Source organism: Diabrotica virgifera, chromosome 4, assembly GCF_917563875.1.
Source record: "Diabrotica virgifera virgifera chromosome 4, PGI_DIABVI_V3a".
NCBI lineage: Eukaryota > Metazoa > Arthropoda > Insecta > Coleoptera > Chrysomelidae > Diabrotica > Diabrotica virgifera.
Genome location: NC_065446.1, coordinates 1,129,304 through 1,142,444, shown reverse-complemented (window position 1 = coordinate 1,142,444; position 13,141 = coordinate 1,129,304). Strand labels below are relative to the sequence as shown.

The following is a 13,141-nucleotide window of genomic DNA, read 5'->3' as shown; positions in this document are numbered from 1 at the left end:
ATAAACATTTTTAAATCTGAAATTTTTGTCCTCCCAATAAAATAATACCAACCAGATGCTTACCTATGTATTGTACAATATCTATGTAGGTAAAAATTCCCCATCTATATTGTGTCATTATGTACCTACGTGCCACTGGAATCACTGCCCGTGGTTCACTGATAGCATAGCATGGCACGACACGACCGTCGTCCATTGCAGTGACATTGGACGACAGCCGAAGAGCAACGCCACGACAGTTAGTCCTGGTCGTAGTGCGTGAAAGGCTCCGTATATTACTCTATTGGACTACTGGAATGTACGACAAACTGTCGTTACGACCGTTTGTCGTGGCGACCGAAGTCAAAGTATAAAGGGAGACTTACATCCGACGATAGATGGAATAGTGGAGTGCAATTAGAACGAAAACATGCATTGTTTCGGAATAATTCAAACCAGGTTATATTTTTCTAAAACTTTTTTTGTCAGTTTATATACATGTTAAAGTAAAAAGTTCTACTCGCAGATTTGGCCGCTAATTGTTTTATTAATTGTTTAAACAATAGCAATTGTTTTGTATAAATAATTTTAAAAATATCGTTGAACTCATCATTTTACTTTGATCAAATATGTTTATATTTTGTTTTTGGTTATGCTGAATCCGAATATGACAATACAATTTGAAAATTCTTATACAGAAGCTCTTATACAGTATGTCTGCGTAGCTAGGAACCACATGGAAAACTTTTTTATTATCAATTTTACGAAAAAAGTTATTCTTCATAAAATGCTCTACCTGGTCTAAAATCTATGATACAACCATCAGATATCAAAACTTTTTCAGTTTTATACGAGGTATGTAAAAAATATTAATTTTTCTTAAGAGTAAAGTGCCTTTATTATTCACAATATTTTAATTAGAAGGATGTAGTTGAACACTGACACATATTTTTAAATTCCAAACAACTTTCCTCTATAACAATTTTCGATATTGTGAAATATAAAGGTACTTTACTCTCGAGTGAAATTCATATTTTTTGACATACCTCGTATAAAATTAATAAAATTTTATATTTGATGGTTGCATGTTAGATTATATAACGATTATATTATTATACGATGCAATAACTTTTTTTCGTAAGACTGATAATAAAAAAGTTATCAATAGGTTCCAACTTACGCAGACATACTGTATGAGCTAAAAATTTTTTTTTTTGTTAAACACTTATTATTGCTGAAGTTTATTATTAAATGTATTTTAGATAAGTTTTACAGTTTTGATCACTTTGTATAAACATTTTTTTAGCTGGTAATTTTCGGATTTTATATTACATTTTTGTTATCTTTCTTAATTTTCTCAAAAAGAAATAGTTTATTTCATTTCTAAAGTAAAATAATTTAGTGCATTTTAAAGACTACATCCTGAGCTTTAAAAAACACCTATAAAACTGTAATAGAGCTGTTGAAAATTTTGTAATACTGTCTTAAAATGGTGTTAATTCTGTAAAACTATGAAGTTTTCAAAAATTACATTTTTGAGACGTCGTATCATTTGAATTAAATTTTTGAGATTTGTTTTTAATGAAACATCGTTTAGTAAGATGATTGAAAGGTAAGTTGTGCAAAATTGAGAGTTTTATAAGTAAAATTGTATTAGTCACACATTTTTAAATCATTTTTAAACAAAATTCATGTAAGTCTTACTTTCAGCCCACACCGTATTTATGCCCATACATTTTGGTTCTTTTTATTATAACTCTGAGATAGCTTAATTATTCTTATTTCATGTTCAATTTGTAAAATTTCCTTTGATCGATTAGTTAAAGAATTACATTAAAATAACTCAACCGTGCGCTTCGCCGTACGAGAGTTTATAGTGGTGCGCCAATGTTTGTGAGAAGGGTGACTTTAGCGTTATAAATAAAAAAATGATAGAAGCTACAGATTTAATTTTAGAAAAATCTTTATAGGTTTTTTTTGTAAAATTTTCTGAATTTTTCAATGGCCAAGTCAATTTTTTTCAAAAATTTATGTTTTCGGGGTTATTTAAAAAAAGATCTATTTTCGTAGTTCATTTGTTTAATAAAAAATAAAGTACCCACTTCTCGAGTAGAACTTTTTGATATGTTGTTTATTAAACATTTCTTGATGAAATTACAAAAAGTTCTATCTTTTTTGATTTTTTCTGAAGTGAAAATCTATATGCGCTCCCCTAGAATAGCTGTTGATGATAATGATGATGTTTACATCGTACATTTAATGTTTAGTTACGCACACACATACCTATACATACAACAAAGTAAATCCCTGCTTCAGGTGACATGATATTCCCCTAATGAGTTAGGGTACGAGCGCGTACACGGCTACAAAATTCTCTGGATTTTTTTGGAAGAGGATCCAACACGTTCTCCATATAAAAGAGGTTGTTGCAAATCTTGCAGAAAAACCAGATATTTTTGTAAATTCTGTCTTGGCAGTATATTGTACATAATATTATAACGACATGCTGTAGGGAATGTGTTGACCGATTTTGATTAACAATATTTTGGGTATAGACTTTTCTAAAAAACATTGTTGTATATTTATTATTACAATGTTATTTTTCCTTTAAAATAGAATATTTACTTTTGAAATACCTTTTTTTTCGGTTGTGAACTAAAAATAAAAGCAAAATGCGAAAAATATTGAGATTTTTTATATGCTTGTTTATTTCTGACAAATCTTGAATATTGCAATTACATATTATACTGAATCAGTAAAGTACCATTATAAAATTCACAATGGATAAATGGTTTAAGAAAATTTATTTAATTTTTATTTTTTCGGAATTTTTTTTCATTTTGGTGCTGACAGGCCTCACCCGTGTGTTCGTGTAATTTTATTTCACCCGTCGGCTGGAAGGTTAAAAAATCATTCAAAAATTGAACGGAATATCGTTTTTACATCTTTTGTAGTTTATACAGGAAGTAATATCACATAATGTTAATTAAATCTAACAACTAATACGACGCCAAAATCAAATATTCTTAAACAGGTTACAGATCTTCTAAAAAAATAACACAAATAATCAATGACGCATGGTTTATATGGTTTTTTTGTTAAAAACACATTTAAAATGGTTATAAATTAAACACCTTATAAATTTTACAAAAAACTCGTATATCTTGTTGTTTATCACAGTTGATTCGAAGGATATTTTAACAAGAAATTAATATATAGGTATATAATATTTATATATTTATTATGATCCAAAAATTTGATAGGTCAGATTATTTGCATATACTAATGTTAATTGATGGCAAAAAAAAAAAAGAATGTATGTGTACTTTGTACGCACGTAAGAAGTTATACTTCTATTACATATTATGTGATTTTAACGAAATTGATATAATGTACTTTAAACAGTTTATTTATATTTTATTTAAATATTAAACTAATTTTAATACTTACTACTTTCCAAAAATTTTTATTAAGACAATACCAAAAATTTTAAAAATAAAAGAATAAAACGCACACAAACACATTGAAAAATGCCACAAAGAAAAAATGATTTCTGAACGATAATAATTGTTGGCAAAAATTTTAAATACGCATTTTCTGAAAAAATAAATTATATAATAAATATACTTACAATCATAAAATGCATAAAAAAAAATAAAAACTTGCATCGGGATTCGAACCCGCGAATTTGGGGACGATTTGATTCGTAATCGAAGCCTAGACTCACTCATTCAATTACTCATTATTTGTTATGTGGAAAAATAGGGCAACTGAACGTTTTACTGTTTGACAGTTATTCTGAATTTAAATCAAATTATGTAGTTTGATTTTTGTGAAAGAAAATATTAAAATATAACAAAACAGCAAGAAAACAATATATTAGATGAAGATTGGTAGAACTTCTGTTGGTAATCAAATTAAGCATGTAAATCAAAGCATTACATACCTACCTACTAGATAAATAAATCTACGCCAAAAAATCATAATTTAAAAATAAAAATCGGACCTAATTTCGGATTTCTCTCTAAAATCCCCATTCTTGAGAAAATAAATTTATTCCAACCTAATCCAAATGTATAATTACAATATGATTATAATAAAAACTACTTACCAAATTAGAATGAGTTTTCCTTGTCCAAAATAGTCCAAAAGTCCAAAAATATATATGAAAACTATTTAAAAAGGCAGTATAACTATTAACTAACTTTTGTTTGTTGTTTCTTTTCACACAAATTTCAAAACGCAACAACCATAAATAATCAAACCACAGCTTTGCCACAGCCGACATATTGAATAATTTTTGACATGTCATTTGAACATCCAATCAGAACAAAGTTATAATGCGCATGCGCCCGGATCGTAGGTTTTAACATATAAAAATTCACCCTCATATCGCGCGTAAAGAAGTATAACTTCAAAAAACATCTAGAAGGACAAATATTTTTTTAAATAAATATTTATTGGCTTGTATTTAACCGAACACCAATGTAAAATCGATATGATCTCCAAACGTTTGTCATTTGGCAACAAATATCATAGCTGAGCACCAAAATTTGAATACCAAATTATTTAATTTTGAGCGCCAAAGTATTGAGTTTAGAAGTTTTTTATCCACTTTCGCGGCAACTTATTATTGTTGACACCACAAACTTTACTTGAATAATAAATAACTACTTGAACACCAAAATAACCAAGAATCGGTATCAAAATAATACATTCATATTTAAGTCCCAACAACATAGGCATACAAAATTTTACATTTGAGCACCAAAATTAAAAACATCAGTAGGTAGAGGTACTCTGATAATTAAGATAATTACTTTGGTGCTCATTTAAAATATAGCCATATTTATTTATGGAAGTAAGTACACAATATAACATTCTTATTATTTGATAACGTTATAAACTTTGCAACGTCATTTTCGTGAAAAATTAATAATGAGTGACCCAATCCTTGATTTTCTATACTCTATGGGGAATTGATCCAATTTAGTGGTCTAGATCATATTGCGAAATACTCATCCCAGATTCTTCTTATAGCATGCAACAAGTCTTCTAAATTTGCTGGAGGATGTGGCAATCGATTTTTATTTCGACCTACCATATTCCACACATTCTAAAACGTAGAGATTATGACAAATGTATCTTGCCTGTAAGTACATATGGACTGGAGACCATGGCCTTTACAAAGAAAACCTTAGAGCAGCTCAGTACAACTCAAAGAGCGATGGAGAGGGCCATGCTAGGGATTAGTTTGAGAGACCAAATTCGAAATATCGACATTCGTGAAAGAACAAAGATTACTGATGTCGCAGAACGTATAGCAAGGCTCAAGTGGCAATGGGTCGGACATGTTGCCCGAGATAATCCCGAAAAATGGACACAGAGACTAACAAACTGGAGACCAAGAGAGAACAGGCGATTAGTAGGTAGACCGCAGAAGAGGTGGGCAGATGATATCAAACAAGTCGCGGGCAAACAGTGGATGAGAATTGCCAAGAGTAGAAATCGATGGAAGCAAATGGAAGAGGCCTATGTCCAGCAGTGGACGAACACAGGCTGAAGAAGAAGAAGAAGATATTCCACACATGTTCGGTGGGTGACAAATCAGCTGATCTTGATGGCTCCTACAAAGTGTCTATACCAGATTCTTGTATGAGTTTCATGGTTTCACGGGCAATATGAGGTCGAGCGTTATCCTGTTGAAAGATCGCATTTGAAATGGTTTGTAGATAATGATGTAAAACCGGTTGCAATAACTCAACAATATATCGTCGAGCTGTCAAAGTGCCGCTTCAGTACAACATTCGGTACATCTATATGTATCGGTAGCTGAGGGCATGCAATTATGTTTTTATATTCCCTTAGAAGACTTTCTTATCTACAGATGCCTGGAGGTGTAATATGACTCAAAACAGATAACCATGGATTGGGGTACTTTTATTCATCCGCTGATAATCCTCTTGGTTTGACTGAGTTTGGTGTCGATATTTATCACATGGTTGCTGTTCAACCAGACTGAAGCGTAGTATTCGGCAACTGAGTAGACCAGACATAGAGCTGGTATTTTGAGAATGGTGCCATTTGCTCCTCAGGATGTTCCGCGTAATTTGTGGATGATGGTATTTCGAGTGTTTATTTTGACGGCAGTGCTGTCTAGATGTTTCTTGAATGACAGCCTTCTATCCATTGAGATGTCCAGATATTGCGGGTATAGATTAAAACGCAGTAGGTTGTTATTATAATATACTTCTTTTTTGGTCTAAGTATCTGTTCGAATGTCATCTTTTGCTCGTTCAGTTTATTTATTTGTATTTTAGCCCTGGGCGTACATGATCTGTTGGGCATTAAAAATAAATAATAAATATTAATATTTCGTTGCTTACCTGTTCAGCATCATACTCATTCAACTGATCTTTCGGCGTCTTCAATAGAGACTCCTTCACATCTAAAAAGTCGACCAACCTAGGTATTCCATTACACTTTCGAATGTGTTTCCTAGCTTTTCGGATTTGAGCAACATTGTATATAGTTTCGGCTACAAGTACTTGAAGATCTCTAGCTGGCTCAGCTAAATTCTGTACCAATAACTCCACTCCACCCAAATCGGCTATGGATTTGCGTATATCTATATTTGTAGACAGCTCTGATAAAACGCCCAAGGCACCTAGTTTGCATTTGAGGTCTTTTGTCTCTAGCAGGTTTATTAATATTTCCAGGCCGCCTATTTCCTTAAATCAGAGAGCAAATAAAAAAGACGGCCAGGATTGTCTCGGGCAGATTTTAAAGGCAAATTAAACTACATATTGAAATAAAAAAGTTGTAAAGAATGTAAGAGAAATGCATTTTATGAAAAACAATAAGGAATAACAGTGAACGGTTGTCATCAATAATTTGCGATATGCGGATGACACAATACTTCTACTTAATAAGATATGCAAACATTAACTGATAATGTCGTTGAGAGTTATAAGGAAGGTCTGGATCTGAACATACATAAACCCAAAATACTCGTAATAAGTGAATAACAGAATATAAAACCGTCTATTATATAATATGTAAATAGTTTTTTTTCTTTTTTGGCTTGGACTATGGTCATTCAGCCAGTCTCAATCAAAAGTAAATGTATTAAAGATATTGCCAATTAGTGAAACTTGGTTATTATAATATTATTACAATTTTTTACTTCTTATTTACCTACTCATTACAGCTAATGTACATACATACTATGTTAATAAATATAAATATATTATACTACATAATGTTTATCAAGAACACATAGTGTATACATTTTACAAATACAAATATTAATGTTAATATTAAAATAAATGCATTCTTTTTTGTATTTTATTTTAGTTTTTTTTTTGTTTTGTTTTTTGTTTTGTTTTTAGTTATGTTTTTTTTTTGTCACTACGATAGGATGTCAACCGGGTTCAACCCCGCGGAGGTTTAAATCCTCTTAGTGATTTTTTTCTTTAATTTTTTTTTATTATTAATTTTTTTTATTTATTTTTTTTGTTTCATGTTTTTATTATTTTTTTTTAATTTTTTCCTTTTATTTTTTTAATATTTTTTTAAACATATTTTACAAATACCTATAACTAATTACAATAATATTTTACTATCCGACAAGAAAAATACCAAACAGTCAAAAATTTTCTTTTTATTCAGTGACAATATTCAGTTGCAATAGAGCAAGTTGATCAAATTGTTTACCTTGGATATCATACGCCAGTCAATGGGAGCAAGAATGGGATATTACCTCCGAATTCTATCCTACTCTACTCCATGGATTTTAATGATATTTTGGGAATACCCTCTACTTCTATCCTAATTCAAAGTCTACCATATGACGATATGCGCTTTTATCTAGGGGGTGGTTCCCACCCCTTCTCGGGGATGGAAAATTTTTCGGTTAAAATAATTACCGAAGTGGCTACAGAACCTAATTCTAAGCAAAAACTGTTCTATATATTTTTTTGAAAACTCAATAAATCTTTTCGGACGGTTTTTTGCGAATACCTTAAAAACTATGCATCTCACTAAAACAACTATATAAAACATATTTGTAGCCAATAAGAAAACAAAGAGATTCGTTCCTTCATAAATCATCTAGATATAATACAAAAAGAGATATAGACCAGGGCGCATCTGTAAAATTATTAGTACATTTGGACGTTGAGAGGTGACTCAAATTTTTTTGCAGAAATTGCTTGAAAATAAATCAAATAATAATATTTGAGTTATCCTCCCTCTCAAAAAGGTCCGGAACATTGTTTAAATAATCAAAATGTCAAAAAATTAAGGAAAAATTCGATTTTTTTCTTGGTTTTTTGATTATAACTTTAAAAGTATTCATTTTCGAGAAAAGTTGTACTGACATAAAAGTTGCGTAATTAAGTTTCCTATAATATAGAATTGGTTAAAAATTTAAAAAATAGTCACCCTTGTGAAAAATAGCACTAATTAAGAAAAAAACATACAAAAACAAGTATTCGCATTATACGTTTTTCAACCATTTATGCTACTCCTAGGACCTTAATATTTCACCCTGAAAAACTATATAACACAGTAAAACAATACTGTATATTTCATTAAGATCGGTTCAATAGATTTTGCAAAATAAATTTTGCAATACAGCTTTCGTAAAAATAAATTATTTTTTCAAAATGTTACAGGACTCAAAATAAAGCAGATAGCAAGTTGAAAATTTTTTTGCATATAGAAGTGTACTGTACCCTTCATTTGCAATTTTGCAAAATTAAAATCGATTAACACCACGGCGTCAGAAATTTTTTTAAATAAACATTAATTATTGGTGCTACGCGCAGGACAGCGGATAGTTTGTGTTGATTGGGCATTCCAATGACCTTTGATAATGATTGATACATTTTAATTTTTATTACATTTCGATATAAATAAATAAATTGTTTATTGCAAAATAAAAACACATACTCTATCCTTTGAAATAACACTTTTATTAGCAAAAACTTTTATTAGCACTATTATTAAAATTATTTAAACATATTTTACTACTGAAGTAAAGAAAAGCGTTTAAAAACTCTCAGCATGAAGTAAAAACCACTTCTATGTAATTGGTTACCAATTACATAGAAGTGGTTTTTACTTCATGTTGAGAGTTTTATAGAAATAACACTATAATAAAAAGTATTGTAGAAGGAAAAGGATGTATTTAAATTCTGATGTATGAGGAGTTAAAAATATACTTCCCATTTTTTCTTAAAATATATTAGTCATCAATATTTTGCAGCATATCTCGCTTAGGTTGAATGTAATCGACATTTATTATTGCTCATTTTAAAGGTCTTTTCAAGCACTCTAAAAGGTATTGGTAGTATTATACACCTAAAATCGACCGTTTCTCTGTTATTTCAAGTTGAATACACTGATTTGAGCATGCACCAAAAAAACAAACTCTTCTCACCTTTCATATCTCTTTTTGTATTATAGCTAGAAGATTTATGAAGGAATGAGTCTCTTTGTTTTTTTACAAGCTACAAAAATATTTTGTATAGTTTTTTTCGTTAGATGTATAGTTTTTAAGATATTCGCAAAAAACCGTCCGTAAAGGTGTCATTTTTTAATGAAAATAGCCAATTTTCAACCACGAGCAACTTAAACAGGGATGGGAACCACCCCCAAGATAAAAGCGCACATCGGCATGAGGTAGACTTTGCTTCCTGATCTATTCCCTACTTACTTTTAAAATATCAAGTAAATCGATGTAGTAGGATGAGATTAGAAAATGAGTAAATCGAGTAGGATTAGATCCGGAATATAGCAGGTCAGAGCTGCTTTTAGAAGGAAGTCCAAGCTATTTTTAACAGCTTTTGTAACAAAGACCTAAAATTGGCATTGAGAATCTGCCTACTTCGCTGCTACGTGTTCTCGGTCTTACTTTATGGTGTCGAGTCTTGAACTGTGAATAAAATTGATCTAAATCGCCTTGAGGCTTTTGAAGTGTGGTGCAATAGAATAATTTTAAAAGTTTCTTGGATGAAGAAAATTCTAAACTCCACAATACTAGAACGTCTCAGCAAGACTACTGAGATTATAAAAAGCATCAAGAATAGAAAGCTGGAGTATTTCGGACATGTAATGAGAGGTCCCAAATACAGGTTGCTACAAAATATTATACAAGGGGAAATAGCTTTCATGGTTCTTCTTCTTTTTCAAGTGCCATCTTCGTTCCGAAGGTTGGCGATCATCAGGGCTATACGTATTATCGAAACTGCTGACCGAAACAATTCGTTGTTGCTACAGCTATACCATTCCCGTAGATTCTTTAGCCAGGAGTGTTCTTCTTCCTATGGACCTTTTTCCTGCTATCTTCCCCTGCATAATTATTCGAAGCAGTTCATATCTTTCGCCTCTTGTAATGTGTCCCAAGTATTGCAGTTTTCGTTTTTTGATCGTAAATATGACTTCTTTTTCTTTATTCATATCCTCAAGACCTCGACGTTTGTGACTCTCTCCGTCCATGATATTCTCAAGATTCTGCGATACATCCACAGTTCAAATGCCTCTAATTTCCTGGTATCAATCTTTTTCAGCGTCCATGACTCCATTCCGTAAAACAGCACAGAAAGTACGTAACATCTCATCAGACGAGGTTTCATTTCAATGGTTTCATTTCATGGTTGCCTTGGGGCATTTCATGGTTGAAGAACCTGCGGGTTTGGTATGGTGTTGATACCAGCATACTATTTAGGGTGGCAGTGCATAAAATTAAGATAACTGTGATGGTATCCAACGTTCTAAAAGGATATGGTTCATGAAGAAGAGAATCAAATGTGATATCTTTTGTATATTATAAATTTTGAAACGATGCGAAATATAATGAATACAAGAACTATACTTTACTTGGATTGCAAGCTGACTGGTTTCTGTAGTTAAGTCATGGTCTCTTAAACAACATAATGCAACCACTGTAGCCGTTTGATTGCCAGTTTTTAAATATTTAATCAATTTTTGTATGTGCCAGTATTCGGGAGGTATATCAGCTCTGGGTTTGTCTGTTTTTCTTTCTTCATCGGACCTTAAAAACACAAGATATTGCTTAAGTATTTTATAGGAAGTATACTATTAAATATTTTAACAAAGGCTATAGCGGGATAAGATGATAAAATCTGCACACTGGATTACTATTTAGGATTGGGCACTCAAAATTATATATTTAGAAATCCCTTTAGCTAAATTTTTAGCTTCCAAGGTGGTCCCAGGAGTCTCCTATCGCAAAAATGTGTTTTTTCAAAAAAAATTCCTTTGCTTCAATAAATCTAAAAAAATTCATGAGCATATATTTTCATGCCCAAAGTCACTCTACCACATTGCATTTTTTGAAACTCTAAATCGGTCCCGACCCCTCTCGAAACATAAGTAAAATTTCTGAACGGTCTAACTTTTCCACTTTTCCCTTTTTAAGGGAAAATTGGATAAAATTTCTGAGCTCGGTAATTTTAAATGGTGCAACTGATTTTCAAAATTAGACATGCGTTGGAAAGGTATTGACCAATACCTTTGGAGAGTTTTGAGGACGAGCCCGAAAACAGACCCCAAAAGGGGAGGAGGCGTAAAACTCACACCCTTGGATCAAAATGAATATTTAACATATGGAATTGGTGGGTCTTTTCTAAATTTTAAGATGAGATTTGAAGAGTTATATTTTTCTGTCTTTTGGAGACCACTTAAACAAAGTAAAGAAGTACTTTAAAGGAACTTACCCGGAAATAGACGAATCAGGACTATCTTCATGTTCTTGTACAAAGACTTCCTTCAGAGTTATCGGTGGTGGTGGGGGAAGTTCTGGTTCTAGTTCTTCTCGTTCGGAAATTGCTGTAACTGATTCCTCTGTCATTATTTTTTAAAAACAATTTGACACTTGATTGAGTATACTATGACATTTTGAGAAAAATTTGTTTCTTCTTTTTCTCGAAAATTTCTACGTCTTCCTTTCAAACGAAATTAACTGTAATGAAAAAAATTATTGATAGAAGTTAATAATATGGGGTTTTCAATAGGAATGGAATTGGTATTAGGACATCAGTGGATTAACAGAATACAGAATAGTGTTGAAATGTCATTAATGGGCTCTGCGGATTAAATTGAAACTACATTTATTTCTGGAGTTCGATATTTCGTTGGTTATATATTTTTTCATCTTCATCAGGAACATACTACAAAATGAACTAATAATTAGATAAAATGTGTACAAAATTAGTTAAAAATTAGATACAAGCATAACATTCACAATACCTAATATAACTTACGAAATGTTGTATTTTATATTCTGAAACAAATTTGCTTAGAAACACACAGACATGGTGTTTTACTAACGTCCTAGACGGCATTGAGTTCGGTATATTTTTACATGTGTTATTAGGGCCAGGGAATTTTATTATCGAACTAGATGTTGGATAGTTTGTTTTTTCAAAATTTTAAAATAGTGTAATACATTTCACTTAACTTGCTGGTATCTGTCTTATAATTAATTGACTTTTTGTTTCTGTTGATGTTGATGTACATTCGAGAAATAGTCATTTTTTATACAATTTGGTAATGAAAAAGATCAATACTCACAATCTATATGTTCTTTATTTTGATCTTATAGACGGAGAGCTAGAGCCGAAAAATCATCGTCATAAGTTTGGAGTCATATGGAGTTTTTCCTGTGAAATGTGTCCATTGTATATTGACAATTATGACCCGTTTCAGGCTGACACCTCAGTGGATACAGGAAGTAGCAATAAGTGATGAAAGGGGAAAGTTAGTGCAGTCATTAAAGGTTTTCACCTCCTATTTTGTTAAACCTCCATCGATTTGCATGAAAATTGGTGACTAGTTAGAGCATACCTCAAGAAATAAAACTAATTTGGTGCCAACTTGCACTTTTACCCTGGTAGTGAATACCACCCCTTCCTGCGGGTGAAAACAATTTTATCAAAAATATCCCCACAAATCGATAGAGGGATTTTTAAGTAAAATTTGTTATATCATGTTATTAACATAAATCAATACTTTTGTGTTATTAAAGATCAAAGATTTGTCGATTTAAGAGCATATACGCGAAGTTACGGATGATAAAAAGAACATAATTAATTAATTGTATGTTAGTAAAATCTTATTTTTGTATTATTTCGAT

The 13,141-nt window shown here is 31.3% G+C and overlaps 2 protein-coding genes across 2 annotated transcripts in view; one reads left to right on the top strand and one right to left on the bottom strand.

Annotated features, from left to right (window-relative positions):
• Window positions 1–11,944, bottom strand: part of LOC114324401 (armadillo repeat-containing protein gudu) — a 45,964-nt gene extending 34,020 nt beyond the window's left edge. Inside the window, exons 1-3 of the mRNA XM_050649006.1 lie at window positions 11,724–11,944; window positions 10,864–11,038; window positions 6,366–6,710 (exon numbers count right to left, since the gene is read on the bottom strand). Coding sequence (XP_050504963.1) covers window positions 6,366–6,710; window positions 10,864–11,038; window positions 11,724–11,857 — 654 coding nt within the window. The 5' untranslated portion in view covers window positions 11,858–11,944. The remainder of the gene's footprint in view (window positions 1–6,365; window positions 6,711–10,863; window positions 11,039–11,723) is intronic.
• LOC114324385 (SEC14-like protein 4) overlaps window positions 1–13,141 on the top strand; it is a 109,933-nt gene that overhangs the window by 40,526 nt on the left and 56,266 nt on the right. The window lies entirely within an intron of this gene.